The sequence below is a fragment of the Amblyomma americanum genome, chromosome 5, assembly GCF_052857255.1.
Source record: "Amblyomma americanum isolate KBUSLIRL-KWMA chromosome 5, ASM5285725v1, whole genome shotgun sequence".
NCBI classification, from domain to species: Eukaryota; Metazoa; Arthropoda; class Arachnida; order Ixodida; family Ixodidae; genus Amblyomma; species Amblyomma americanum.
The window spans coordinates 59,511,469-59,537,073 of record NC_135501.1 but is presented as its reverse complement, the minus strand read 5'-3'; the positions used below and the strand labels follow the sequence as shown (position 1 = coordinate 59,537,073).

Genomic DNA, 25,605 nt, shown 5'->3' with positions numbered 1-25,605 from the left:
ACGCCAATGCATTCTACAAAAACGCCACCTCAAGGAAGTGCCTCGATGAGGCTATGTATGTTGTGCCTTGTACACCTTAAATGCTTTGATTCTTTTAATTGTTTCAGTGCCCTCTAGCATCAGAAAAATTGCCCTGCACGTCTGTTTTAGTAACAGCGGCTGCTACAGCAGTATCTCTTATGTGATTTCCTGCGGGGACAGAGCACGACTGCTTTGATTTCGCAGAACGCTCGGCAATGCTGAAACGTTTACGCATCCAGCTGTCCGGCTCATTTTTTAGTGGAGCGAGCGGGAAACAAAAACATTTGGATTCGCTCTCTGCCCTTGCGCCATCCTAAGCGAAAGTTACATCGAAGCACTTTATAATCTCCGTGGTGGTAACTGTACCTGGCGACACCTTGTGAGGATGCTGTAGAAGAGCTCGTTTTCACTTTCGGGCACAGTTTCCCCCCTAGACAACGTTATCCCTGTGCTTCGAGTCCGAGAGCGGTGGTGATTCTCCACTGACAAAAAGGCGGAGAGAATGAACAGTGGTGGCGCAACGGCGGCTTCGGAAGCTTTCGTGAAGAAATCCCTCGTCTGCTTTATTCAGCAAAAGACTGGCGAAGACTCTACAGACATGATTTAAATTCTGCTGACCTACGTTGTGGGGATCTTGGAGTCGGACATAGCTGAAGAAGGATTTGACGTCCTGGAGTTCAAAGAGATGCTTTCAGCTTACATTCCAAGTTTTGACTCAATATCAGATGCAAAAATATCATCTTGGGTGAGACTGCTCTGCAGCAAAGTTGGCAAGCATACCCAAACCAAAAGAACAGAAAGCTTTGTGATGTCTCCAATCATCTCGCCTGAGAGCAAGGTCTCCAATAAGTCGGCTCCACGGTCCCGTAACACCAGCCAAATGGAAGAGGATGTTGGGAAGCCTAACCGCATTGCTGTCTGTGATGAGTCAGAGCTGTGCGATGGAACCACATTCCGCACACTGTGCGAGATGTTCCCGGCGGCCTGCGTGCTGGAGGTTCGACGCTGCCTCATGGTTGCCGGCGGCGACACGGAGGCCGCTGCACAGCTGCTGCTGCAGCGCGACACGGCTGCGGAGGCGCTCCTTTCCGGACCTGTGCACGGATCGGCAAACCCCCGGAGAGATACCTCGGCACTTCCACTCTGTGACAAGGAGCTCAGAAAACAAATTCTTACCAGATATGGCTAAATTGCAACACAAATGCTTTTTAAGTACGTTAGGAGTTATATTTTGAGCATTCTTAAAAATGTATCAAAATACATTTTGTTTAAGCTTAGTATATTGATTATACATTAAAAATACTAAAAATATACAATAAATACATTATATTAGACTAAAACACACTAAAATTTACAATTATAATTTAGAATTATGCTAAATTTAATCTATTAGATAAAATATGCTAAACATATACGTTCAATACACTACATCACATTAAATATACGCTACACATATATAATTAATACATTAAAGTTATATTGATTTTGGTTTAAAAAAGTTGTACTAGTCGAATCACCGGATGGTACTGATCAATGTTGTCAACAGCAGAAGTAATGACTGAACTGACTATAAGCATCAGGAGACAAAGAATCCCTTAGAAAACGTGTTGACATCAAGAAGTCAATGACAATGCAAGGTCACTTGCCGGGATCTGAACGGGAAAGATGTCGCCACACAGGGAATTCTGACGGAAAGTGACGTCAAAAAGAGGAGTTGCTCCGACAAGCCTGCCACTTGGCTTGCCTGCTTGCTGATGTCAGGAAGAATGAAAAGGAAAGTGCACAGGCCTGCCCACTGGCTCAAGCTGAGCCAGAAAGGCTGCCACGTGCTGAAAGTAGGAGAGTTGAAAGATAGGAGAGCAAAGATGGAAACAAAATACGCCCAAGCCGATCCCGGAGGCAGTGACACTTCGCTTCGCTTATAGATGCCCCCCGAGAGGAGACACATCATTTTGTCTGGTGAGGCGGTTTTTTTTTTGGCACAAAGACGGTCGGCCCCCAAATTATCGCACAAGTGCCGAAATGTCGAAGTGGTCGCTTTCGAATCTGCGGTCTATCTAGAACCGAATTGCTAGTCGTAACTTGTTTCAGTCTTCGGACAGGACACTAACTGTTAACCAACAAATACATGGGTGTCTATGAGAGCCGATCGGCCTTGCCAGTCAGGGTCCTTTTCGATGGCATGTTTGTGCCCGGAGGTGCGCATGGTGCCCTTGCCGATATAATGCTACCAAGCTGTCCACACGTAATTAAAGTAAGTTTTGATTTCCTTCCTGCTAGAAGTTACCATAAGAGAAATGACGCCAGAAAAGGGAAAGTTTTCACTGTTCCCGGAAACGTGATTTCGTGCACTAGGTTTTTCCGCGGCAGCTTGAAGTGTGCTGCAAATATGCTGACGCGGATACCCATTTGTACGAATTGAAGTATACTTTAGAAGAATTATTTCTTTATTTACTAAAGCACACTTTAAATACACTGCCACCATGGAAATGCATTTTCTCCAAATACGATTTCCTGCGCCAGGTTGTTGAGCGGCAGCCTACAGTGTGCTAGAAATATGTTTATGCGGACAACTCACTCATTAGAATTGAAGTATACTTTCGACGAATTAATGTCGTATAAGCATAAGTAAACTTTATATACATTTTCAACAAGAAAGACCATTTCCTAAAATGCGATTTCGAGCACTAGATTGTTCTACGGCAGCTAAATGTGTGCATAAATATGCTTAAAAGGACTGCCCTTTTGTGAAAATTGAAGTATGCTTCAGGCGAATTATTTTCATATTTACGAAAGTACCATTTTATTAGATTGACAAGGTGTTAAAACCGAACACATATTTTTTCACGTATTTGTTTTAAGCAAGATTTAAGTGACGTATTTTTGGCAAATTTTAGTAATATGTTTCGAATACCAAGCATAAAACTTCAGAAACCTATATCCGGCATATATACGCGAAATATGTATAAAATACAACAAATATCGCGCCATTTATTCCAAACGTATTAGCTCTCGCCTGTTAAGGAGTGGAAACACCGATGTCTGCGGCGACCAGAAAAGGTCACAAGCCCGCGGAGCCACTAACATGCTTGCGGCGCCTGGCGGCTTGGAAAGATATTACCGCCGTTTCGGTAGCCAAGGCAACCGCTCGAGCGTGTTGCTCCTGTTCGGCTGCGCGCGCCTGACTTTTATTGAGGGCACTGTCGGGCGCTTCTTTAACGCTGGTAGCCCGAAGAACAACTGGTGCTACGCCTCAACCATTTGAACACATACACCGGCAAGAATTGTTGCTGTTTGACTTAAGGGCGCACAAAAACAACGTCACGGCGTGCCCGCTGAAGCAAACCCCCGTGTCGTCTGCTTGGAGCGCGCGCCGCCTTCTCGAGTGCTGCGTTTATTTTTTCGCAACGGCTTGTACGACGCGCCGCATGGCGCCGCCACCCCATACAAAAAATGTCCTATGGCCGGCTATTGAATTTTGGCCCAAATAGCTATAGACCTTTCCTATTTCTGTCTATAGCTGTCTATACAGGCTGATATATTTTTCTATAGAGAGCTTAAGACAATTGAATGGTTCCAAAGCTATAGCTTTAGTGGCATAGATTTTTCAATAGCTGGCAATAAGCACCTCTATGGGTGCTTATAGACGTTCATAAAAGGCCATAGACGAACATAGCTTTTTCCATAGACGCCCATAGGATTTTTTTGTATGGGACTGTAAACGGCCCCGTCGCCGCATACAGTTGCGACCATATTTCATTTCAATTTATTTCCTTAAAGGCCCCATGAGTGGAGTAATACATAAGGGGTGGGAACTAATAATAAAAAAGCATTCTTGCAATTAACTTGCAATGAACTTAGATGAAAAGGTGATGGTGGCAATGCTATTTCATTTTTTTCCATAAAGGCCTCCATGACTGGGGTATTACATGAGGGGAAAAGAATTGTTCGTCCGACGGGAATCGCACCCTAGTCTTCAGCGTGTGACGTGAGCTCACTAACCACCTCGCTACGCTGCGCTCGCTCGCACTGATGGGAGTTTCAACTCCTAAAGAGTCTGGCTCCGTGGTTCTCGCTAAGGGATTGCATAGCAAAACATCTCGCTTGGCCTAGTGAGTTCAATATAAGTGACGCTAAAGTGTTGCGACCCAGAAAATAATCCAGCTAGCAACTTCTTTACATCTCCGCGGCTATCCAAATCTGACTTGGCATGTCGTCACGTCACCTGTCTGCATGGACAACACTGACCCTGTGTCAACGGAAGCAGCCTCCACTCAGTCTCGTCAGTGCTTTTCGGTCATTTACTTTTCACGAAAGCTGCACGTACCGGCCGGACCAGCATGGGACGCTGTCGAAAATCTGCAATGCCGTATATGATCCAGGTAAACACAAAGTGGCTGAAGTGTGACAATAGGGGCAGGGCTATTGTTAACATCTCGCCGTCGATTCACGGGACAAGTAAAGTCTTTACTGGACGTCGGCATCATCCACTTCACAACCCTTAAAGGTGCATCCTTGATTGGTGTCCCGCGAGACAACAAACTCAGTCGAATACAAGCCCATTCCCTTACGCACACCTGAGGAAGATCCCGCCACATGAAGATCCTTCCTGAAAATTGTTGCGTCAGTCGAAAGGAAAGTGGTGGGCCAGGACACGATGTTCGCGGATGAAATCATTTTCCCATTCTATGTTGCCAACGGAGCTCAACGGCAGGACTTCATGCTACAGCTCCATTCACGACAAAATTCATTTGCCGCTACCAAGTAGCAGTCGACGGAGGTATTATTCCAAAGCCACCTGCCACTGATTCCTTGTTGCGGTCATTGACAGAAGTCTGTTCTAATCGAATCAAATAAATCTTTTGAACACGGCACGGCTCCTATCAGTGTGCGGAACCCAATATCGCTGCGCTGCAATCATCTGCAAAAATAAATATCCACTGTATTGTGTTTTAGTGGATTCCAGAACATCAAAATGAGAATGGTATCGAGGAAACAGAGAGCGCCCTTAGCAATGGCGCGAAAATAACGATGCTATTTTCAAGCCCGGACGGTACCGGCAATTTTTCGGGCTCTTTGAGCATGGCAACACCGTGACACGGGGGTTCATCCTAGCACTGATTACAGACGTCTCTAGAGGTAGGATCTGACCATGAACTTTGCCATTCCGCGTGGCATTCAGCAGAACGATGCAAGTCCCAGCATACACTGATATTAAGTGTCGCTTTCATGACGTAGTACCGTAATCCAACAGGACTCGGACTCTCTGGACGGCTTTTTTTGTCACGTCACTCAGAGTGTGGGTCATAGGATAGCAGCTTACCCCTTATATGCGCGCGAAAGACTCCCTTGGTGGATTTTGACAGCAGGGTGCTGTTCCAGGACCTAGTGCTTGCAGAGTACTATAAGATCACAAGAACGAAATATCCTCTTCCTCACAAAACCCTAAGTAAATATGAAGAGCACATAATCAGGCGACTAGAAACTAATACTCTTCCCAATCCTTACCTAATGAGTAAACGGTACCCAGACACCTACGATTCGTCCTGCCCCTTCTGTGGAGCAGTTGGCACGCTCTTTCATGCGGTTCGGGAATGTCAAGAAAACCCAGACTTGGAGAGCAATCCCGATCCGACTTATGAGCACTGGGAGGCAACCCTTCATAGCCACAGCCCCCTCGACCAGAAATCGCTGGTTGAGAGGGGCCGGATTATGATCGCGACCAATGGGTTCTCGTACTGAACCCACCCAGTTTTTATGCTCTGAATAAATGTTTTTCCTCCTCTTCAACTCGTCGGACTGTCGCAATGCCTGGTGAACAAATTGTGTTTTGTTTATTTGTCTCTCCCTGTGTAGTGCAGTTTAGTTGCAAAGATTTTGTTGAATTGTTATCTCTCTCAAGTGTTACTTTGCACACGGTGCATGGTATTTGTGGATCACATTGCATGTACTAGTACGAGTGATTGTGAAAGCCTTTGTATCGTCTTTTAGCTGTATAAATTTTGTTTTCTTTGTGAACCTTTGGCTCCGACCTATTCTCTGGCTTGCGACCGGCGAAAGCTGGGCACCAAACGACCAACCCCTTTGTCACTTGGTAGCTGGTCTCCGGCTGAGCTTGCCACGCTGAGTCGAGGGCACCTCCTTTGTGACCGAGACCGCTAACCCCACACGCTTTAAGGTTGTCTGGGAGCGCGAAGTAGTGACACCATGCCCGCCTAGAGTACTCGGACACTCGTTTCGAATAGCTGCGGCGAGCTGGCCTCAAACTGAACTAGCAGAAGTATGCTATGTGCAAAGAGAACTCCTTTGACACTCCCCGCAGCGCTGTACGAGGCACGGTTCTGTCATTATTTTTGTACGAATTAAGCTGCAAAATTTGCGCCTCACGGAGGTCAGCCGGTAGCGGTACATAAAAACAAAGTACATGTTCATGACTATCTGAAACGGCAGTCCTCACCATGCTGTGGGCGCTTGTTGACGTCAACATAATTTTCTTGTCATCGCTGTGGTTTTCTCCACCACCTGTCTGTGCACACCCTAACACAATCCGTCGAATTTTTCTTAATAGAACTAGTAGCGCTTAAGGCGAAAGCCTTTAGTGGCTCATGCTCACGTCCGTCCGTCTGTTACGCTCTTCAACTCGATAAGAAAAAAAATCTCTCTGCATGATGGGATTCGAATCACCAACCATCGTTTACGCGGCCGAGCGTGCTAACGACTAGGCTACTTCCTGCCAACACTTATAGGTAGTTCTCCTTGTCTAGGACGCTGAAGAGTGCTCTCAGAAAGGCGTCAAATCAGACGGACGCCTCCCAATCGCCCGCCAGTGTCTCTAGCATTTAAGATTCACAAACAATTGTGTACATAATTATCATCATAACCACATATCAATGGCACAAGCAGCAACATCGCATCAAAGGCATTCGGCTCCCCGCACTTTAGGTGAAAAATGTGCACCCCCTCCCCTGAATTTTTTCATTTCTAAGTTGCATTACTGTTGCGTGATTTTTGTGTCTGCAGTTATTTTATATGCTTACCACAGTTTGCTGCAATGATGGTGTGTGTTTAATGGCGAGCGCGTGATATGTGCCCCGCTTCCATATATACCATAAGGCAGGGTACAAAGTGCGCTCGTTTCCTTCAAGCACACTGTACTCCTGGGTAGGTAATGTGCATACTCCTAAGTAACCTTCCTTAGGACTGAAGGATGAGCAGCTGGCGTTGAAGTACACTCTTTCCTGACAAAACAGGTAAGACACCTAGTACCTGAGCGTCGAGAGCTAAACTGAGAAAACAGATTTTAGTAGTTTTTTGGCGTTTGCTAATTAACGTTTCTTCAAAAAGAAATAGCAGGGAAGCGACAACCTTGCCAAGACCCAGCCCGTAGAGCAGCCAAGTCCTCTAACGACAAAGTGAAATGCCAAACCTAAATGTCATCTTTGCCAGAAGTAACCAACCAATCAACGAGGTTAATTTCGTAGCCACGTAGTGGAGCAATCATGGCAAATGTTAAGTTTTAAATGTGTCTCGGTTGTGGGGAACCTTTGTTGTCACCTTCCAAGAGTAATTGTTCCTCAAAGGTAGCATAGTGCTTCACTGTACAGCTGAGAAGCAAACGCCATTGACGTTACATTTCACAAAAACTGTCGGTGCGATGGAAATGAAAGTGTTGCGTTCTAGAAACTGGGAGGAGACAGCAAAAGGAAATCTCAGGCGCACAACCTCTATTGATGCTTTGTCAGGCCGGAGAGCACACACGCTTTGTTTATGTTGCAACAGAAGGAAGAATCAAGAGGAAAGTGCATGGGGCCTGTCAAATGGCTCCAGTACAGCCACAACCACTGCCGCGTGCCGACAGAGGGTACTTGAAACTAGTGTGAGAGCCACTAATTGAGAAAACGGAACGCGTCTTGCACAGCATTAAAATAGGCACCTTAGGAGGAGGAAAGTGTCGCACCGCACGAGCGCGCTTTCATCAAACGCAAGCATTGCGCCGAAAGCTCAGAGGCGTGGCATCGAAACCGCGCGCAGGTCCATGTAGTCACAATCCACGGATGAAAGAGAACGCGCAACAATCTATAAGTAGCAAGCCTGCAGTACATGCTGTCGAAACTTTAGCGACGACATGTCACCGATATTTCGGAGAAAGAAAGAGCTCTTCGCCATAATTCTCATCATCATCAGCCTGACTTCGCCAACTGCAGGGCAAAGGCCTGTCTCGTGTCTCTTCAATTAACCCTGTCTTTAGCCACCTGCGCCACCCGTATGACAGCAAACTTCTTCATCTCAAGCACCCACCTAACTATCTGTCACCCCCTGCTACGTTTGCCTTCTCTTGGAATCAATTGTGTTACCCTTAAGGACCACCGATTATCTTCTCTTCACATTACATGCCCTGCCCAAGCCCATTTCTTCCTCTTGATTTTGACTAAGATGTCATTAACACGCGTTTGTAACCTCACCCATTATGCCCGCTTCCAGTCTCTTAATGTTGCACATATCATTTTTTTCCTAGTAAATAGTGTATTGACCCATCTTCGATCAGTATGCCTCCGCATGCAACTCAAATATTTTTTTTCTCTTACGCGTAGCCATATCTACAAGTAAGCACTCAGTCTTAGAAAACCATGCAAATAAACAGAATCCGCACTGTGGGACCAATAGTGTACGAGCCGTAATGGGCACGCCTTGTCCGGTTCAGGCCTCCCGAAGAAGTGTAATAATATAGTCAGCGCTAATGGACAGGAGTGCGACGCTAGAGAGATTCGTTTCGTTATTAACGCAGTCGTAAAATACTTTTCCTTTCCCAAGCGCCCCAGTCGCAACCGCTCATGCATTTACGAGCGCGCATTCACACCCTTTCTTCACAGCGATCACGCTGCGCCTCGAGGCCAAAGCAACGGCATTACTCTGGTCCTCCGTGAATTCTTTCCGCAGACTGAATGTTAAGTACATGTCAGTCGATATTATGTAGTTTACACGTACTCAGGCGGTTTTCGTGCACATGATCGATAACAGCCGAGTGAAAGTTTTTATTTGCTTTTATTGACTGCTTTGAGTGCTTACCTACCATTGCACTCTCAAGTTAACTTATATGCATGCCGCTTCTCAGTGGCATTATTAATGGACCCTTGTGTGCACACTTTCATCGAGTGCATGCATAGGAAAGTAGGAGAAATGAAGGAATCAGAGGCTACCTTGTGAGGCCACTTGTCTGTACACAGCCGCATGCTTCAATATTTTGGCACGAACAGTCGCCTACAGCGTTAACTGCAATAGTACTCTGTGGCCCGCTCGATACACAGGCCCTTCAACGTCGACTTAATTTGTTTTTAGCCAATCGGTCCTTGTCGGTTCTCTAAAAGCACATCAGGAGAGACTTTTAAAGTAATATTCAGCAGTAACACCTCGCATAGGCTCCCGAACGGTTCCCCTTCTTCTGCGCGTTGTTGGTCCTACTTTCTCCGCAGAGGTTCCTAGGCATTACAACCCAGCGACACTGACAGGTACGAAAGGAGCGCCAGGCGAATCAAAGGTTCCATTAATAGAAAGAATAGCTGCCTTGTATGGAAATGCAGAAAGGCCACACATGGGCCGCTTCAAGGGAGCATCATTAACATACAAAGAATAATCACACCCTTCGCTAGGTTTCGCAGTGCAACAAGGAATCCGTTGCGTTGCTTTGCAAACTGTCCACGTATTCCACGTAGAGTACAAAACCATAAGACAATCACACTTGCTTCTGCGCAGGGGATTCTGCTCCGCTTCGGTTCATTTTTAGTACATCTCGCGCTCTCCACTGGCGATCCGATCTGATGGTCTTTCAATAATATACTGGTACCCACTCACATGTGGGTGTTCTCCCCTTTGCTATCCCGTCTTGAGCTTCTTTAAGAAAAATAGTGACTCGAAAAACATTTATTTGTCGCGCGTATATTTTGCGCGTACTTAATCATGTGGCGCACTTTCTCTGGCACCGTTGCTTTTCTCGCCATCCTGTCCACAGCTATAGCCGACCAACATCTTAAAGCGTCCTCGCATGTTCACCTCGATCGGACGATGCTGGAAGGACTGCAAGCCTCTTCAGTGTACAAAGCACATCTCATCATAATCCATTCGCCAGATATGAACCCGCTACTTCAGGAGCTATCAAAGCATTTGCCTGTGCCTGTCAGGTACATCTGCGGGACCCCACTGCAAATACTCAGGGAGTTCATGCCTACTCCTGGGTCCCGTCGAAACGATTGGTACGAAAAGTTGCCTGCGCACCGGCTCTTATTTGCGCCATGGTACTTGAATCTCACCAAGGCTGCGAGAGAACGACTGCAAAGCCATGCCAGCGGTTACACAACACTGCGCCTGTTCGTATTTGGCGAATCACACCAGCACCCGCTTAGTGAATTCGACACGGAAGGCCTCTGTCGGGTAACCAGCGTGACACCACAGAGCTTCAGCGTTCCCGCCAATGATTTCAAGAGGTGCGACATCGGGAAGTACTACGGATCAGCTTCGGAGCTCTTCGTAGTGACAACGCTTGAAACAGATTTTTCAGTCGGAAAATACTACATGGCGACTTTTGGACTGACCGATGCCCAACTCGCTGAATATCCGGAAAGCACGACCCTATTGGACGCATGCAGGACGAAAAATAACACAATTGATGTTATCGCAGGTGGTAACAATTACCTTATGCTGCACGCAAAGCGAGCCGATTTTGAATTATCTCCGCTCCCGGCCGAGAATTCCGTACTTTGGCTCTTTTCAATGGACGCCTACTACTCTCCCGCGGAGATGTGCATTTTAAGTCGATGCGAGGTTACCGTTCTTATACCTTTTATTGATTCCTTGATGTCGGCGCTTTGGCTTGCAGAAAACCAAACCTTACTAGGTGAATCAGTTGTTTCCGTCCTCAGGCTTCGAAGACTGCTCTTATTCCCTCATCTCATTTCTCGCAGGCTCGTCTCCTCCTCTTTCTCGCCTGCTCAATGCTTGGGCGCTGCCCACGCGACACAGTTGGCAGTGCCGCGCCCTATCGAGGCGAAATCTTGTCCGTCTGGACAGCTGCCATGTTCTTCGTCGGAAACTACGTGCAGACCACGGTCATCGCAGTAGAGAGCACCCCCACACTGTCGAGCGGCCCGACAGCATGGAGGAGCTCCAGCTTCACGTGGCGACGGGTTCGGTTAAGCCTTGTCAAACGATGTACTGGTGAGGAGAGTGGGAGCTTTACTTCGTTAATCGTCAACAGACCAGCAATGCCTTCCTTATGGAATTCATGGCTCGATGCGGTGAGACTTGCATCAGTCATTTTAAGGCGTCTCCGTGTTATGAAAGGGCCCGATACGGAGGACACGTTGGACTGTCCATCTGCAGCGAGGAGGAAACCCTGGCCGCCTCAAGACGGAATCTAGTTCCTGGAGGCCATTGCAGATTTCTCCATCGGCCCTCTTTGATACTGAAGTCTCGCACATTGCGGTAGGCAAACGTATTCGTTGTGATTCACTGATTGTTGTAGGGCATTACAAGTAGGAAATTTTCACCTTTGAAAACGTGCGCTGGCGTTAAGTAAGGCAGTAAACATTGCCTTTCTACTGCACATTTAAAGCCATGAGATCCCTATTACAAAAGTGGGAAACTTTCTCGAAACCTGAAGGCTGGTGTGAATGATGACTCCAATGCCATTTATAGTTCCAGTTAGTTTTACAGCGCTAGTTCTTAATGCGAACGTCCCAGACAACTCGTATTTGTCGTCGTCGCCATAGCGCCCCACTAGAACGAAGCAATCGCCAGTATCGCCATTAATCGCCAGTATATTTTCTGCAAGTGTTAACAGGAGCACCACAACGCAGGCATGGAAATACGATTTGTATAGCGAAGAAAATTGCAGAGTATAACAATGCAGAATGCTCTTTCGCTATCCGTTACGGATGCAGGTGGGAAGGAGGTAGATATTTAAGAAACAGGTTGTCGCTTAAACGGAGGCAGCAACATTAAAATAATTAAACATTGAAAATGCATTCCCACACGGAATGTTACCATTTCAAACAAGCGCGAAATAGAGCATAATAAGCAAACAGTAAAGTACAGAGATTCATTTATTTCATTCTGAACAAATGCAATATGCGCAGAAACTTTATGGGCAGAGTGATACACAGCGTTGCAATGTTATGTCGTTTTAAACAGGCAGCTACATTGAGGAAAAATTTTGCCCCTCTTCGTAAAGGAGCCAATGTGATCACGGAGCCTTTAGGGGCAAGACTGATGGCGAGGAATTCGATATTTTATCTAACTGAAGAGGAGGTGATTACAAGTCTGGATTTGCAAAATCTGCAGGGGTATCGCCAGAAATGCTGGTCCAGTACGCATCTAGATCAGTTTCAGGAACAGTTGTAATGCTTTTGAGCCACAAACGTTCAAGACAATGGTGATTACTTGTGCTCAGCAACAGAACTTATTGAGTCTTTAGGCCTTCAGATTACTAGCAGTTCTCGGAACGACAATGTGATAATTTAAAATGCGCAGGAGGAGGAGGAGACAGCAGTTTAATGAGAGAAGACGTGAAGTGGTTGTCCGACGGAAATATTACTAGGCCTGCTACTTCAGACGGGGAAAAGGGAAGGCAAGAAAAAAGAAGTAAAGTACAACTAGTATGTGGGGATGTCATAATAAAACTAGAAGTGCATGCGCACACTGGCTGGCAGAGGCGGGGGGATAAAAAAATGCTGAAGACGACCATAAAGCTCCCCCTTAAGCGCATCCCCCTTAAGGGCATATCGAGTCCTGAAGGACACGATAGCATTAATGGGTGAACGCTGATATATCCTAAATTGAACATTCTCACGTTTACATTCACATATGCTTGGAAATGTTCAAACCACTTAAAGGTTGAGCTCCAAGTACGGGAAAACTCACGCGAAGGCGACGGCGGCAAGCGACGAGCGGCGTCGTCGCGCGAAAAAAATTCCCGTGTCGCTTGCCGTGTCGCACGGATCTGCCCTAAAAAAAAATTACACTCGTCGACCGAAAGTTTCCCACGGGATTAGCCAATCGCAGGTAATTCGGCAGCGTACGCCATTGCCGGTAATTTCGCTCGCTTTCTCGAATGTGCCGCATTTTCCTTTCGCAAGAGTTTTCGAGTGCCCGTACGTACTAAATTTGTATTACCATGGCAACGCCCAAGCCCCAGGCTTTAAAGAAAGGCTCACTGACACTCTGCAGTGCAAGCGGGTCCTTTGAGACCTCCAACAACAAAAGAAATTACAAGGCACTCAAGGTTTCGGAAGCGGAGTGGCGTCTAGAGACTAAGCTGTCGGGGTAACAGTTTAGTTGTTTTGTAAACAAAGCACTCAGCTGGTATTTCGCAGTGCTGTGCTTTAGCAAGGGGCAAAATGCGTAACGCTTAGCGATCTTTATTGTTTACTAGAAAGCGCGCTCCGCTTGCTGCAGATTTGCATGCCAAATGGAAGCATAATTTCGGTACAGTGTTTCACCTAATAGCCAATTTACTGCGCTGTTCATGCCTACGCAGTCCCCGATGTGAACAATCGATGGGAAAATCTACGCGACACCTTGAGGAGGGTGTTCAAGGGGCGCATATAGGCGAAAAAGAGCGGGGCAGGGGCGGACAAAGTCGAAGGAACTGACACCTCGCCTTTCTTCGAAAGGCTGCTCTTCCTACGGGACACAATGCACAGCAGAGCGTAAGCACATTTGGAGGTTATCATTATATTTAACTAAATGTATGCTGTCATATGCAGCTTAGCTGCTCCGCTTGGATACTGACCCGAAAGAGACGGGGGGTCGGCCCCGGCCTGGACAGTGGCATTTCGATGGAGGCGGAATGCTAGAGGCCCGTGTATTGTGCTATGTAAGTGCGCGTACGTTAAAGAACCCCAGGTGGTCAAAATTTCTGGAGCAATTCACTACGACGTCCCACATTGCAGCTGAGTCGCTATGAGACGCTAAACACCTTCAAACAAAACCATGTGCGGTTTCGGCAGTCCTTTATGATTTACAGTTTTTTTTCACAGAACCAGAAAACTGATGCCCAATGTTATTTCCTATCTGTCATGTTGAAAATTATTGTGCCAAGTTATTTGTAGTTGCTGCCTTTTTAATAATTCTAGCAGACCACTGTTTTCAAGTGCACTTAAACATTCAAGGGCCTCTTTCACCTGGTCGAAACTGTAGGCATTTACTAATCTTTTACATTACAGTAGGACCTGGGGCAACGTGGAAGCACTGCGTACGACCATGCCGAAGCTGGGTACATTATGCCCGCATAAAACGGCGATGACATGCTCCAGGGAAGTGCACAGTAGAATTTTGAACAAATGTAGCCTAACGAGTGTGCCTCGTTGCCGTCCAGCGATGTGCCAAGCTCACCTCCAGCCAGAAATTCCAAAGTTGAGCTTGTACCTGAAACGACCTGCGCGGGTTCAGTAGAGAAAAAAAACTGAAGTACATAAGTACGACAACCAAACTGATATGCTTCGAAAAATCCTCTAGAAAAAACCAGATGGCCTTGACCAATTTGGGGCGTACCTTGTAGACAAAATTAGGCAGGTACCAGAGAGGCTACAGAATGAGATGCAAATGAAAGCGTTGTAGACTGTTGTAGAGTTTATACCAGAAAAATGGTTCAGCTGGTACATTCTGTGAACTACTAGAAACCATATGAGAGGAAACACAAGAGCATGGGGCCTCCGTGCTTCGCAAAGTGCAGCCACCAATAGACGAGAACTGGTGGCATCAAGATCATGCTCTGAAAGAGTACTGGGCCATGCTTGCTTTGCATGCGCCTCACACTGACGATTTTCGTCTTCTGTCTATGGCAGCGCTTTGCGAAGTGAGGAGGCCACACGATCTCATGTTCCCTCTCATATTGCGTATAGCTGTACATCGTGCATGGAAGAGCATATGAAGAAAGCCAACACTCACCGAAAGCAAGTAAAGCATAGAGAACTAGGTATATATATATATATATATATATATATATATATATATATATATTGTTGTATTGCTCACTGGGAAATCATTACTATAATATTCTTATGCCTGAAAGATAACCGATCACAAATTAGAACAAAAACAAGCAGTTGCCACCAGCGGGGTCTGAACCTATGACCTCCATATTGTGTGCGGTCGCGAGTTGGGTTCCCATAGGCGGCATATTTTTTTTCGATTTGTAATCCCTTACCTTTCAGGCATAACAAGATTACAATATTAATTTACAAGCGAGAAATAACATTAAAGCCACAATACATGAATCTGGCTTCAAATCTCACCATGACAGAGAAGTTCGGGAATCTTTTCTAATTTTCAAATTCAGAGGACTTACGTCTGGTTTGAATGAAAACCCTGGCAAAATATTTTTCCTCTCAAAGTAGCGAATAATGCAACACGAGCTGATGATTGCGTTTTGTTTTCTGTCTATTCATGCAGTACATTTTAGCATGTTTGTGTAAGCTTCCTCCTTTGCTTTTTTTTATTCTCGAATGTGCAGGACTCGCGCCAAACACGTGTCAATAACTGTGTACTGTATCATCTATGCCCCGTGTACTTTTTGTGTTTTATCTCATTGTTTGTCAATGACAAAGTGACTGGCCGCGTGTTTCTGTGTCATGCCTTCAACGCCGCAACGCGTGGTATTTATTATTGTTTTCTGCATGCCCCCGAGAAACTTTCTTTTAATGCTTTTTATGCTATCTTTACTTGCGAGGAGCACGTGCGAACCGCGAAAGCCTGTAAGCCTCATCACTGTGCGCTACTTTGGGCGTCATTTTATTACATTGTTATCGGCCATGAGTGGCTGGTCTTATGTTTTATCATAGGTCAAGTATTTAAGGACCAAGCACCGATGCTTTGTACTTTACCTGACGAAGGCCGGGCCCCGGCCGAAACGTCGTTAATAAGAATGTTTTTGTTCGTGTGCCCCTCTTTCCTGCATTAGAAATTTCTGAATCCGGGAAGACTTTTGTGAATTATATATATATATATATATATATATATATATATATATATATATATATATATATATATATATATATATATATATATAAACTCTCTATGAAGCCGCCGCGGTGGATGAATGGCTATGGCACTCGGCTGCTGACCCGAAAGACGGGGGTTCGATACCATCCCGGGTGGTAGAATTTCGATGGAGGCAAAATCCTAGAGGCCCGTGTACTCTGCGATGTCTGTGCACGTTAACGAACCCTAGTTGGTCGAAATTTCCTGAGCCCTTAACTACGCTGTCCCTCGAAGCCTTAGTCGCTTTGTTACGCTAAACCTTCATAAAACCATGATATCTAATGCAAGGTGATACAAAATAATCTAGCATGATGCGTAAGATGGAAACGTGCAACTACAATTAGTTGTCTGTACTCGACGCGCACATGGTTGAGCCACTGCCCAATTATTAAGTCGTGCCGACACCAGGCAGGCACCACTGCCAGTTAACTTGGCCTTCAGCATTAAAAAATCCCAAAAATGTGCTTCTCACAACAGTTGCACCCTGTGCACACTGCGTGCCCTGGCCTTCCGCAGCTGAAAAATTTCAGAGCTAGACGCTGCCTCTCACCAGGAGCACTCACGAACATTTCCAAATGTATAGGAGCAGTCAGTCCAGCCAGGAGGGCAGTAATGGCTAGCTAAACTGCTCTCTATACAAAGGAAATTGTGCAGCCCACATGTTGCCTTCACTACGTTGTCCACATTTTTTGGCTCAAGGTTTATTCGTCTCTCATAGTTGCGCCACCGAGATGCCAAGATGCCGAAACAATTTTCGACATATCTTCTGGAAAAGAAACTGAGTTTTGCTTGCAAAACTGATATGTGTCACTTTTTTCACACCAAGCAAAGCTCTTTTCCGACTCAGTACGCTGGTTCAAGCAGTTGTAAGATATTGCACACCTGCTTGTATAAATGCTGACTGCCAATTGAGTAAGACCAGAGAGAGAGTTAAATTTACTCTTAGGTTCTCACTTGAGTGATACATACCTTGCGCGGCTGTGGCGGTAGTTTAACACCACCTCTTTGGCGTCTGCGCGGCTCCCTGGCAGTGGCTTCATGAAATCTGGGTGCAACTGGAAGGCCTCGTCACTAACGAAAACAAGGGGCACACCTTCTCTGATTTTGGCAGTCAAGCTGCATAAGACAGGTTGAGCTCGCCCTGATTCAGACGTCAGGCAATGGTGGAATCAGTATGAACGCTTACCAGCTTGCCCAAATCCAAATTCTGGTATTCGCCTGTTTATTCCATGGCTACAGCTATTTTAGGCTTCCTTAAAATGCATGTAATAAGAAGCCCCTCATTTTCCTAACTCTGTCTGTTCAAGTCACATTTCCATAACTTTAAAGTCACATTTCCATAACTGATGTTTCCATACCTGTCAAGGTCCTTCTTTTTCTTGCACTAGTTCAGTGTGACAGTGCTTCGCAGTCTTATGGGACCCTTTACACAATGCTCATTGCACCTGATAGTAGTGCAACAAATGAGTTCCTCCGTTTTTTGCATCACAGTACACAAATACTTTGATTTTACACTTTTATTACAGGCTTCCAGCATTCATGGTAATTATTTTTTCAATGTGTTTTCCATGCGGTTTGGGAATAGCCTGCAGCAATTTCCCTCCATTCATTATCTGTTGGAGCCTCAAGTATGGAGGACTAGTGCTTAATGAAAAGTAAAATGTCTATATCGTAGCTGTACTGTACTAGAGGGTAGACTTGACGCACCTTCATGTAAATTGGAGCGAGCGCCTCCCAGAGCACCTTGCATGTAACATGGATTTCCCGTCTGGCTGTTTCAATCGCCACCCTGAGTGATATTGCGGCATCTTTGATCAGCATTCCTGAAGACAGGTACCTGAAAATAAGGACAATATCAAGAACTTCATCAAGTACCAAAGCGCACGAACATGCGGTTGCGCTGTGCTACTCTGTAGATCACTATAGCCAAGCAGTATCCGGCACCATGTCCCCAAACAAGCGTCGTCTGCTCACAGCTGCTCGTCGGCCAACAATTTCTCACACAACATTACCCACACAGCGTCCCTTCAGAAACAGCATTTCCTTACAGCAACCTCAGGACGAGGCGCTCGCCAGACGATATGGGCTCTCGGCACAGCAATCTTTTGTAAGGCGACTTTTCATCACTGAGTGCAGGAAGTGAAATGTCTGCAGTGAGATTCTGTAGAACGCGTAGAAAAGAGATGCATCATCGTCCTGCATTACCTTCATATGCAAAAATGCGTAGCCGCATATGCAGTTGCGCTGCTTTTATTTCTTGGCCAGGAACAACTTACCGTTGTGAAGAATTCGCTTTCTTCAGCGCGCCGCTCGCAGACTAGTCGCACCCACCACTTGCGGGCAAGAGCCTTCTTTCTTTTTAGATTCAAGCGCAACTCTAGATCTGCGACGTTCTTGTGCCAGCCGTCAATTTTTAGCGGGGAAAAGCAAGGGAAGAGCGCGGGGAAAACCGCCGAAACCAAAACTCTTAAACCAAGCACCAAACAGTTACGTGAGCAGATATTTTCATTCCGTTAAGCAATCTACATTCAATGCACACAGTTGTAAACGCATTTTATTTTGCATTTTTCTGAAGAAAACGTTTAATCCTTAACAAATAATTTGGCCCTTGTTATATGCCCACACAGCTTTGCGGTGGGCTATAAAACCAACACTGATCATCGTCTCAATTTTTTGCTGTCGCAAGGCATGGAGCTTGGCCAGTGGGCCACGGTGCTAACGCCAGTCATCGTCGCCGCGCCGCTTCGTCGCGTCGCTTATTTTTTTGCGTACATGGAGCTCAGTCTTAAGTGCGCGGTAGTGCAGTGGTTGACCTACGCGCCACTGCCCTTCTATCGCAGGTGCTGCCAATGGTGTGGCTTGTGAGACCCAGGTTGCTGTTCCCGTGAAAGTCCTCGCGATCAATGATTAATTTAGTTGCCAGCTGCTCCAGTGGCGAGTTTGCCACTATCCGGTGGTTGTGATGTAAATACTTCACATGGCTAGGTGAACTAGTTGGCCGACATGGACCTAACGTAAATATTTGGGGATATTTCGCAGATCTTTTGCTCACGGCTGACACCCAGGGTGATGACACCTTTTTTGCGACACAGGGTCCTTAACGGTAGAGCGTCAAAATTTCATTCATGGCCAGCACTAAGGCCAAAGCACAAATAACTCCCACAGGCGGTACATATCTGCAACATGATGGTCCTGTTGTCCCCTTTCTTTGTTGTCCTCGTCCTTTGCCCTATTTTCCTAGAAGAGGTGCATATCGTGCCCGCACACAGATGCACATGACTGAAGCATGGTTCAGAGAACGGTCTTAATAGAAGCACCTTAGCAGACGCACGTATGATCATGCAGCTTGCGGAGTGGAAATGGCACGGTCAACGTACAACTGCAGAGACAGCTGCTTGCTCACGCGCGCAAACATGTCCCGTCTTTCTTTGAAGTCTCAATCCTGATGTCTATGCAGAGCCCCCATTCATGTGTCGCAGGCAGATATCTGGGCCTGCTTCAAAAAGTGAAGCTCCCGCTTACCTGCCATCTGTTTGTGCCGCCGTCGGACGGCAGCTTTCATTGCTCTCCATCTATTGTTGCAGTGAGAGCTTTCGCAAAGTATGTGACGACTTGTCTATGTAAGGGTATTCTGGGGGAATTTATAGTTAACTGACACCGAAAGTATAATAAATCAGGCCAATCTTACCACTCCTGCACTCTCCGCAAGTTTGGAGCGGACGGAGAGAGAACTTCACCATCCCGCGTGCAAAAGAACAAATTCGGGCTGCTGACTGACGGGAGGGCCAACGCCTGATTAGCCGTTGATCGCAGGCATGCGGCGTAGTCGGGTTCAGAACCAAAATCTTCATTTCAGGTAAACTTCATCAAGGAACTATCACAAAAGCAAGCCTAACAAAATGGCTACCGTTGGAAGGGTGCGACACAATCAACAAGAACACAGCTGCGAGCCCAGCAAACCCGTTAATTATATTAAGTAAACACAAGAGTAATAGCTCCACAACAATTTTACTCGAATAAGAGACTGTTATTGAAAAAAAACACGTGGAGAAACAGAGCCGGCGGCGAGAACATAGGATTCGAGGCAGCGGGAAGAATGGTAGTTTAACTGCACAGCTATAAGGTCCGCTTACAAATAACTTTGGGCTGCGGATTCTCGCTATGGGCTGATGTGGTGCCGCGGATACCAGTGATTTCGCGCCTCGCTTCTTCGGCGCCGCCGTCGCCGCGCTCTATGCTTCACAGCCTGGATGTAGGCTCGCTTGCCGACCACATACCTGGCTGACCCCACGCACGTCTGCACGCTCCGATTCCGCCAAGCGAACTGCGCAGCTCGCGTCTTGCCCGCCACCGTGTCCTCAAGCAAAACAAAACAGCTCTTAAGGCACCAAGAAAAAGAGATGTTGAAAGGAAAAAGAAACACAAAGAAACGATGAAGGGAAATTATAGAGAATGTTCCAGCCTTAACGAGAACATTTTGCGTAGGGTGCCGCGGCGTTCAACAGTGTTCAGTTCTTTTAATCGCCGGTCACCGTTCAGTTGCGTGCGTGGCCACTTCCGGCATCACGACCGCAGTGCCCATGAGCAGGTGACTTTGCGGATAACGGGCAAATTGGCCTTCTGTGCTACTTCAGCGTAGCGAAGAAAACCGTCCTCGCGGAAGTGTTCAAGAAGAACAGACTCGCACCGCCAATTAAAGTGAAAAGAAGGTCAAGGAAGGCGCGAACTTTGTGACGCTGTGCAAAGTTCTAGACCGATTCGGGCTAGATTCTACTTGGGTATTTTGGAGGAAATTTGGCTTATGAAACGCCAAGCCGTAACAGATATTACTGCCGCAAAACCATAAATGTGGGGTGATGTAGCAACCTCCCATCGCGCCTAGAGGCGCTGCCCTGTTTATGGCCCATGTCGTTCCACTTCCACTGCATGGCAGCCTGCAACCGAATGCCCGGGCAACGCTGTAATGACACTTCTCGAGAGTCCTACTTTGCCCCGCAAGGTCACCTTGAGTCTCAAGGTGATGGTGCTTGGCGCCACCACGGACCATAGCAACCATACCGAAGCTGTCATCCGCACTGTGGCGATGGGTTTTAAGGTGAAGGGTAGAAGCCATGAACGGTGGCGGTCAGGGCCATGGTCAAGCCCCGGCCGACAGGCTCCCCATCCGTATACCAGGTAGGGAGCTCCGGGACCTTCTTGTGCCTATAAGGGTGAAGCACAAGTGACAGAATAGGAACCCTTCATCAATACATGCCGCATGGATTCTCAATTTCCCCCCTCAAAAAAAAAAAACGATCGGAACCGGAAACAGTACCGCACCGAAGGAATCGCAGTTCCAACTGCAAAATCTACTGAAAATTTCCCACAGTTCCTGATAGTCCACGCTGTTGAGCAAAACGCTCCAATGGCAGCAATATCAGTGTTTGTAATACAAAAGTGGCTAGTGGCTAATATAGGCGAAGAATATGAAGCAAAAAAAAACTATCCTCAGGAGATCTTCTTGTACAAGTGAAATCCAAAAAGCAGAGTGATGCATTACTCAAAGAAGAGAAACTTGCCGATCTTGACATTATTTTAACACCCCACAGAATCCTGAACAGCGTTCAGGGAGTAATTTCTGATCGCTTGCTAATGGCAGAGGATGAAAAAGAGCTCCTCGAGAATTTGCCTGACCAAAACCTGACGCCCCTTCGCCGCATCACAATAAGGCGTAAAGGATAAGAAAAAACAACCCCTTACATCGTTCTAACATTCGGCAGCACTCGTTTGTCCGAGTCTGTCCGAGTTGCATTCATCAGGTGCCCAGTGCGCCCGTACATTCCTAACCCTAGGAGATGTTTCAAATGCCAAAGGTATGGCCATGGCAGCAAGACATGCAGAAGCAAGGAGACCTCTGGCAAATGTGCCGAAACCGAACATGAAACAGACAGCTGGCAAGTAACTGAAACAAATTGTGCGTATTGCAAAGGTCCACACGCAGCCTAATCGCGAACCTGTGAAGTTTTCAAGAAAGAAAAGCAAATCATCAATCTGAAAGTACGAGAAAATATATCTTACTCTGAAGCAAGGAATAAAATTAAGGAAGAGACAGCCAGGTCATATGTTGACGCCGTGTGCCGGGGGGCCGAGCGGCGTCTGGTGACAGTGGGCACACAGTAGACCATCGTTGATGTGTGCCTGCCCCGTCCCCCACTCGAACGGCACCCCGGTGTCGGCGCCATTGACATTTCAGAGGTGCACCTGACGGCGGCCTCTGGCACAACCAAAGTTGGCGGGAGTGGTGATACACCACCCCAACTTCAGGCCACTGCCCATGCAGGGCCATCCACATTTTTGACAGGTGCAGCCAAGGCTGCCGTGTCATCTCAAAAGAAAGGCTCGCTGGCCCCTGAGCCGGCAGGCCGTAGGGAGAAGCCAGAAATCCGTACCTCCGCGGGTTCACCGGGGAAATCGATCGCCTGGCATGAGGCGATGCACATAAACTGTAGCCCGCCTCCCTAGCAGCGGCGGCGGAACTCCATTGAACACAAAAAGGGAGCAAAACTCCAATAACAGGCCCCACAAAACCGGGAGCAAAGGTTTCTTAAATATATCACCAAACGTTATTAGAAATGGCGTTCCTAATTCACTGGAACTGTCGTCACATACTAAAAAACTACAGTGACGTAATAGATATTCTTGCTTTATATTTACCGGTTGTTTTCTGTCTCCAGGAGACAAACTTGGGATCAAAACATAAAAATATTTTAAGTAAATATAGTCTTTCCCCACGACCGAGAGCAACCAAACAGGCTCTCTGGAGGTACCGCCATAGTCGTTCAAAGTAACGTGGCCACTCGTGACGTCCAGCTTCAAACTACATTTGAAGCCGTTGTAGTATCTGTAGTACATTTTAAAACAATTACAGTATGTTCCGTATACCTCCAACCCCACCTGACAGTAATACTCCATCACTTAGAAGACCTTTTAAAACAATTACCAGAGCCATATCTGTTAGTCGGCGATTTTTATGCTCTCTCGAATTTGTGGGGAAGCGAACAAACGGACACTAGAGGCCGTATTTTAGAAGATTTTATTCTGTGCATTAATATAAGCCTGCTCAACAGGGATAAACTCACATACTGTTCTCCAAGCTCCGGAAAATGGGGCTGCATAGATTTGCCTCTTTCATCGCCTTCTGTTTTTACTGCTCTTAAATGGGATGTCTTGGACAACCCGTATGGTAGCGATCATCTACCCGTTCTTAGAAGCCAAACATCATCTTCGCAAATTATTCCTACAAAATTACGACGTTGGAAACTCCATTTCGCCAACTGGGCACTGTTTCAAGCAAATGCCAGCTTAGAAAAAATAGATGAAAATAACTTAAGTATAGACGAATTCAATGAAATTATCACAAACCGCATTATCTCTGCTGCGCGCCTGGCCATAGCTCAATCTTCTGGAGTGGTGAAACAAAACCACGAAACCTGGTATACAAAAGAATGTAGACTATCAAACATAAACAGAAGAAAGCATGGGAAAACTTTCGGAGGTACCTCACGCATAAAATTCTCATAAACAATTTAAAAAGGTAAGGGCAGAAGCCCTATATATCCGCCATAGTGCCGAAAAAACTTCTTGGCAAGGTTACGTGACATCAATAAATAGCTCAACTACGTCAAAAGAAATGTGGGAGAAGGTACGAAAGAGTAGATGGTAAATACTCCCCATTGACACTTCCCCTTCTAACAGCTCCTGGTATACAGACAAACATCGAAGAACAGGCAGACATTTTAGGTGAATATTTTTCGGTAGTTACCAGCTCATCACACTACACAGAATCATTCCTAAGGTACAAAAACACAGCCGAGAAACAACGACTCCCTACAAGTGGATGTACAAATGAACCATATAATAATTTATTTACAGTTCAAGAAATCAGCACAGTTTTGTCCGCTGGCAAACAGACAGCACAGGGCCCGGATGGAATACACTATCAAATTTTGTCCCACCTCTCCGAACCTGCCCTAGAGGCACTTTTAAGATTTGTAATAAGGTTTGGGTGTCAGGTAAACTACCCGAAACCTGGAAGAAGGCCATCATCGTTCCATTTTTAAAACCCGAAAAACCCCAACCTCTCCCAGTACTTATAGGCCCATAGCCCTCACCAGCTGCCTTGCAATCATTTGAAAGTACGTGAATATTAGATTAACCTTCGTGCTAGAAGCCCGTGAGCTTCTCGATGTCCATCAGTGCGGTTTCAAAAAGGCATGCTCGAAAACAGACCACCTAGTTCGCCTTGAAAATACTGTCCGTGAGGCCTTCATACACAAACAACAATGTCTTGCTGTTTTTTTCGATTTAGAGAAAGCATATGACACAACCTGGAGGTACGGAATTCTTCACGACTTGGCTGAACTTGGCATTGGTGGCAGGATGTTGAACTGCCTAAAAGATTTACTGTCAAACCGTTCATTAAATGTACGCCTCGGTTCAACGCTCTCGAGAATTTTCATTCAGGAAAATTGATTGCCTCAAGGAAGTGTCTTAAGCACGACCCTCTTTGTTGTTAAAATAAATTCTATTAGCAAAATATTTCCAAGGTCTGTTATGTATTCGATCTATCTCGATGATGTGCAGATAGCTGGCACGTCCTCAAACATATCAACATGCGAAAGACAAGTGCAGTTAACAGTAAATAAACTTTCAACATGGGCCGACCGAAATGCTTTCCGGTTCTCCCCACAGAAAACAGTGCCCATTCTTTTCTTACTCAAACGTGGCCTACAGACAGGTCCTAGACTACACCTGAATGAAACCGAATTACCGATAAAAAGTGAACACAAATTTCTGGGCATAACTTTTGACAAAAAACTCACCTTCTTGCCCCACATGAAGAACCTGAAGAATAAAACTTCTCGATCAATAAATATCTTAAAGTTGCTTTCAAATAAACGCTGGAGCTCTGATAGAACTTTCCTTTTGCACATCTACCGCAGCATAGTTCGCTCTTGCCTAGATTATTGGTGTATAGTGTACAACTCAGCTCGACCATCCTACCTTAAGAAATTAGATCCAGTACATAATTCAGGTTTGCGCCTTGCAAGTGGGGCATACAGGAAATCACCAATAAACAGCATATATGTCGAATGTAACGAACCAGCCCTCGCAGATAGAAGAGCCATGCTCACATGTGCATACGTCCTAAAATCCCATTGACTACCAAAACATCTCTGCTACTCCATACTTACGAAGTGCCCGTCTAAGCAGCTTTTTAGTAACGAACCGAATGCGACGAGACCCCTTATCCTCCGTTTTGAAGAAATTTTCCAGGAATTGGGACTTTTAGACACACTACCTGATGTCGCCCAGAGACCCAAACCGCTGCCACATTGGTACAACTTTCCCGCTGTAGGCGACTACATAATGACACAAATTCGGAAAAAGCAAACTCCACGTGAACACATACTACAAGAATTTTTGGCACTAGAGGAAAAGTACAAAGAATACACAGCATTTCATACAGACGGTTATAAAACATCACTTTACGTCGGAAGTGCTGTAGTGCAA

General features: G+C 46.1%; 1 protein-coding gene and 1 pseudogene across 1 annotated transcript in view; both read left to right on the top strand.

Moving 5' to 3' along the window:
- The first annotated feature begins 457 nt into the window (after nt 1-457).
- Nucleotides 458-1,210, top strand: LOC144134726 (CUE domain-containing protein 2-like; annotated as a pseudogene).
- Nucleotides 1,211-21,016: 19,806 nt separating this feature from the next.
- The window catches only part of LOC144133908 (uncharacterized), a 46,524-nt gene continuing 41,935 nt past the window's right edge, over nt 21,017-25,605 (top strand). The window contains exon 1 of the mRNA XM_077666965.1: nt 21,017-21,148. Within this exon, the coding sequence (XP_077523091.1) occupies nt 21,017-21,148 (132 nt within the window). The remainder of the gene's footprint in view (nt 21,149-25,605) is intronic.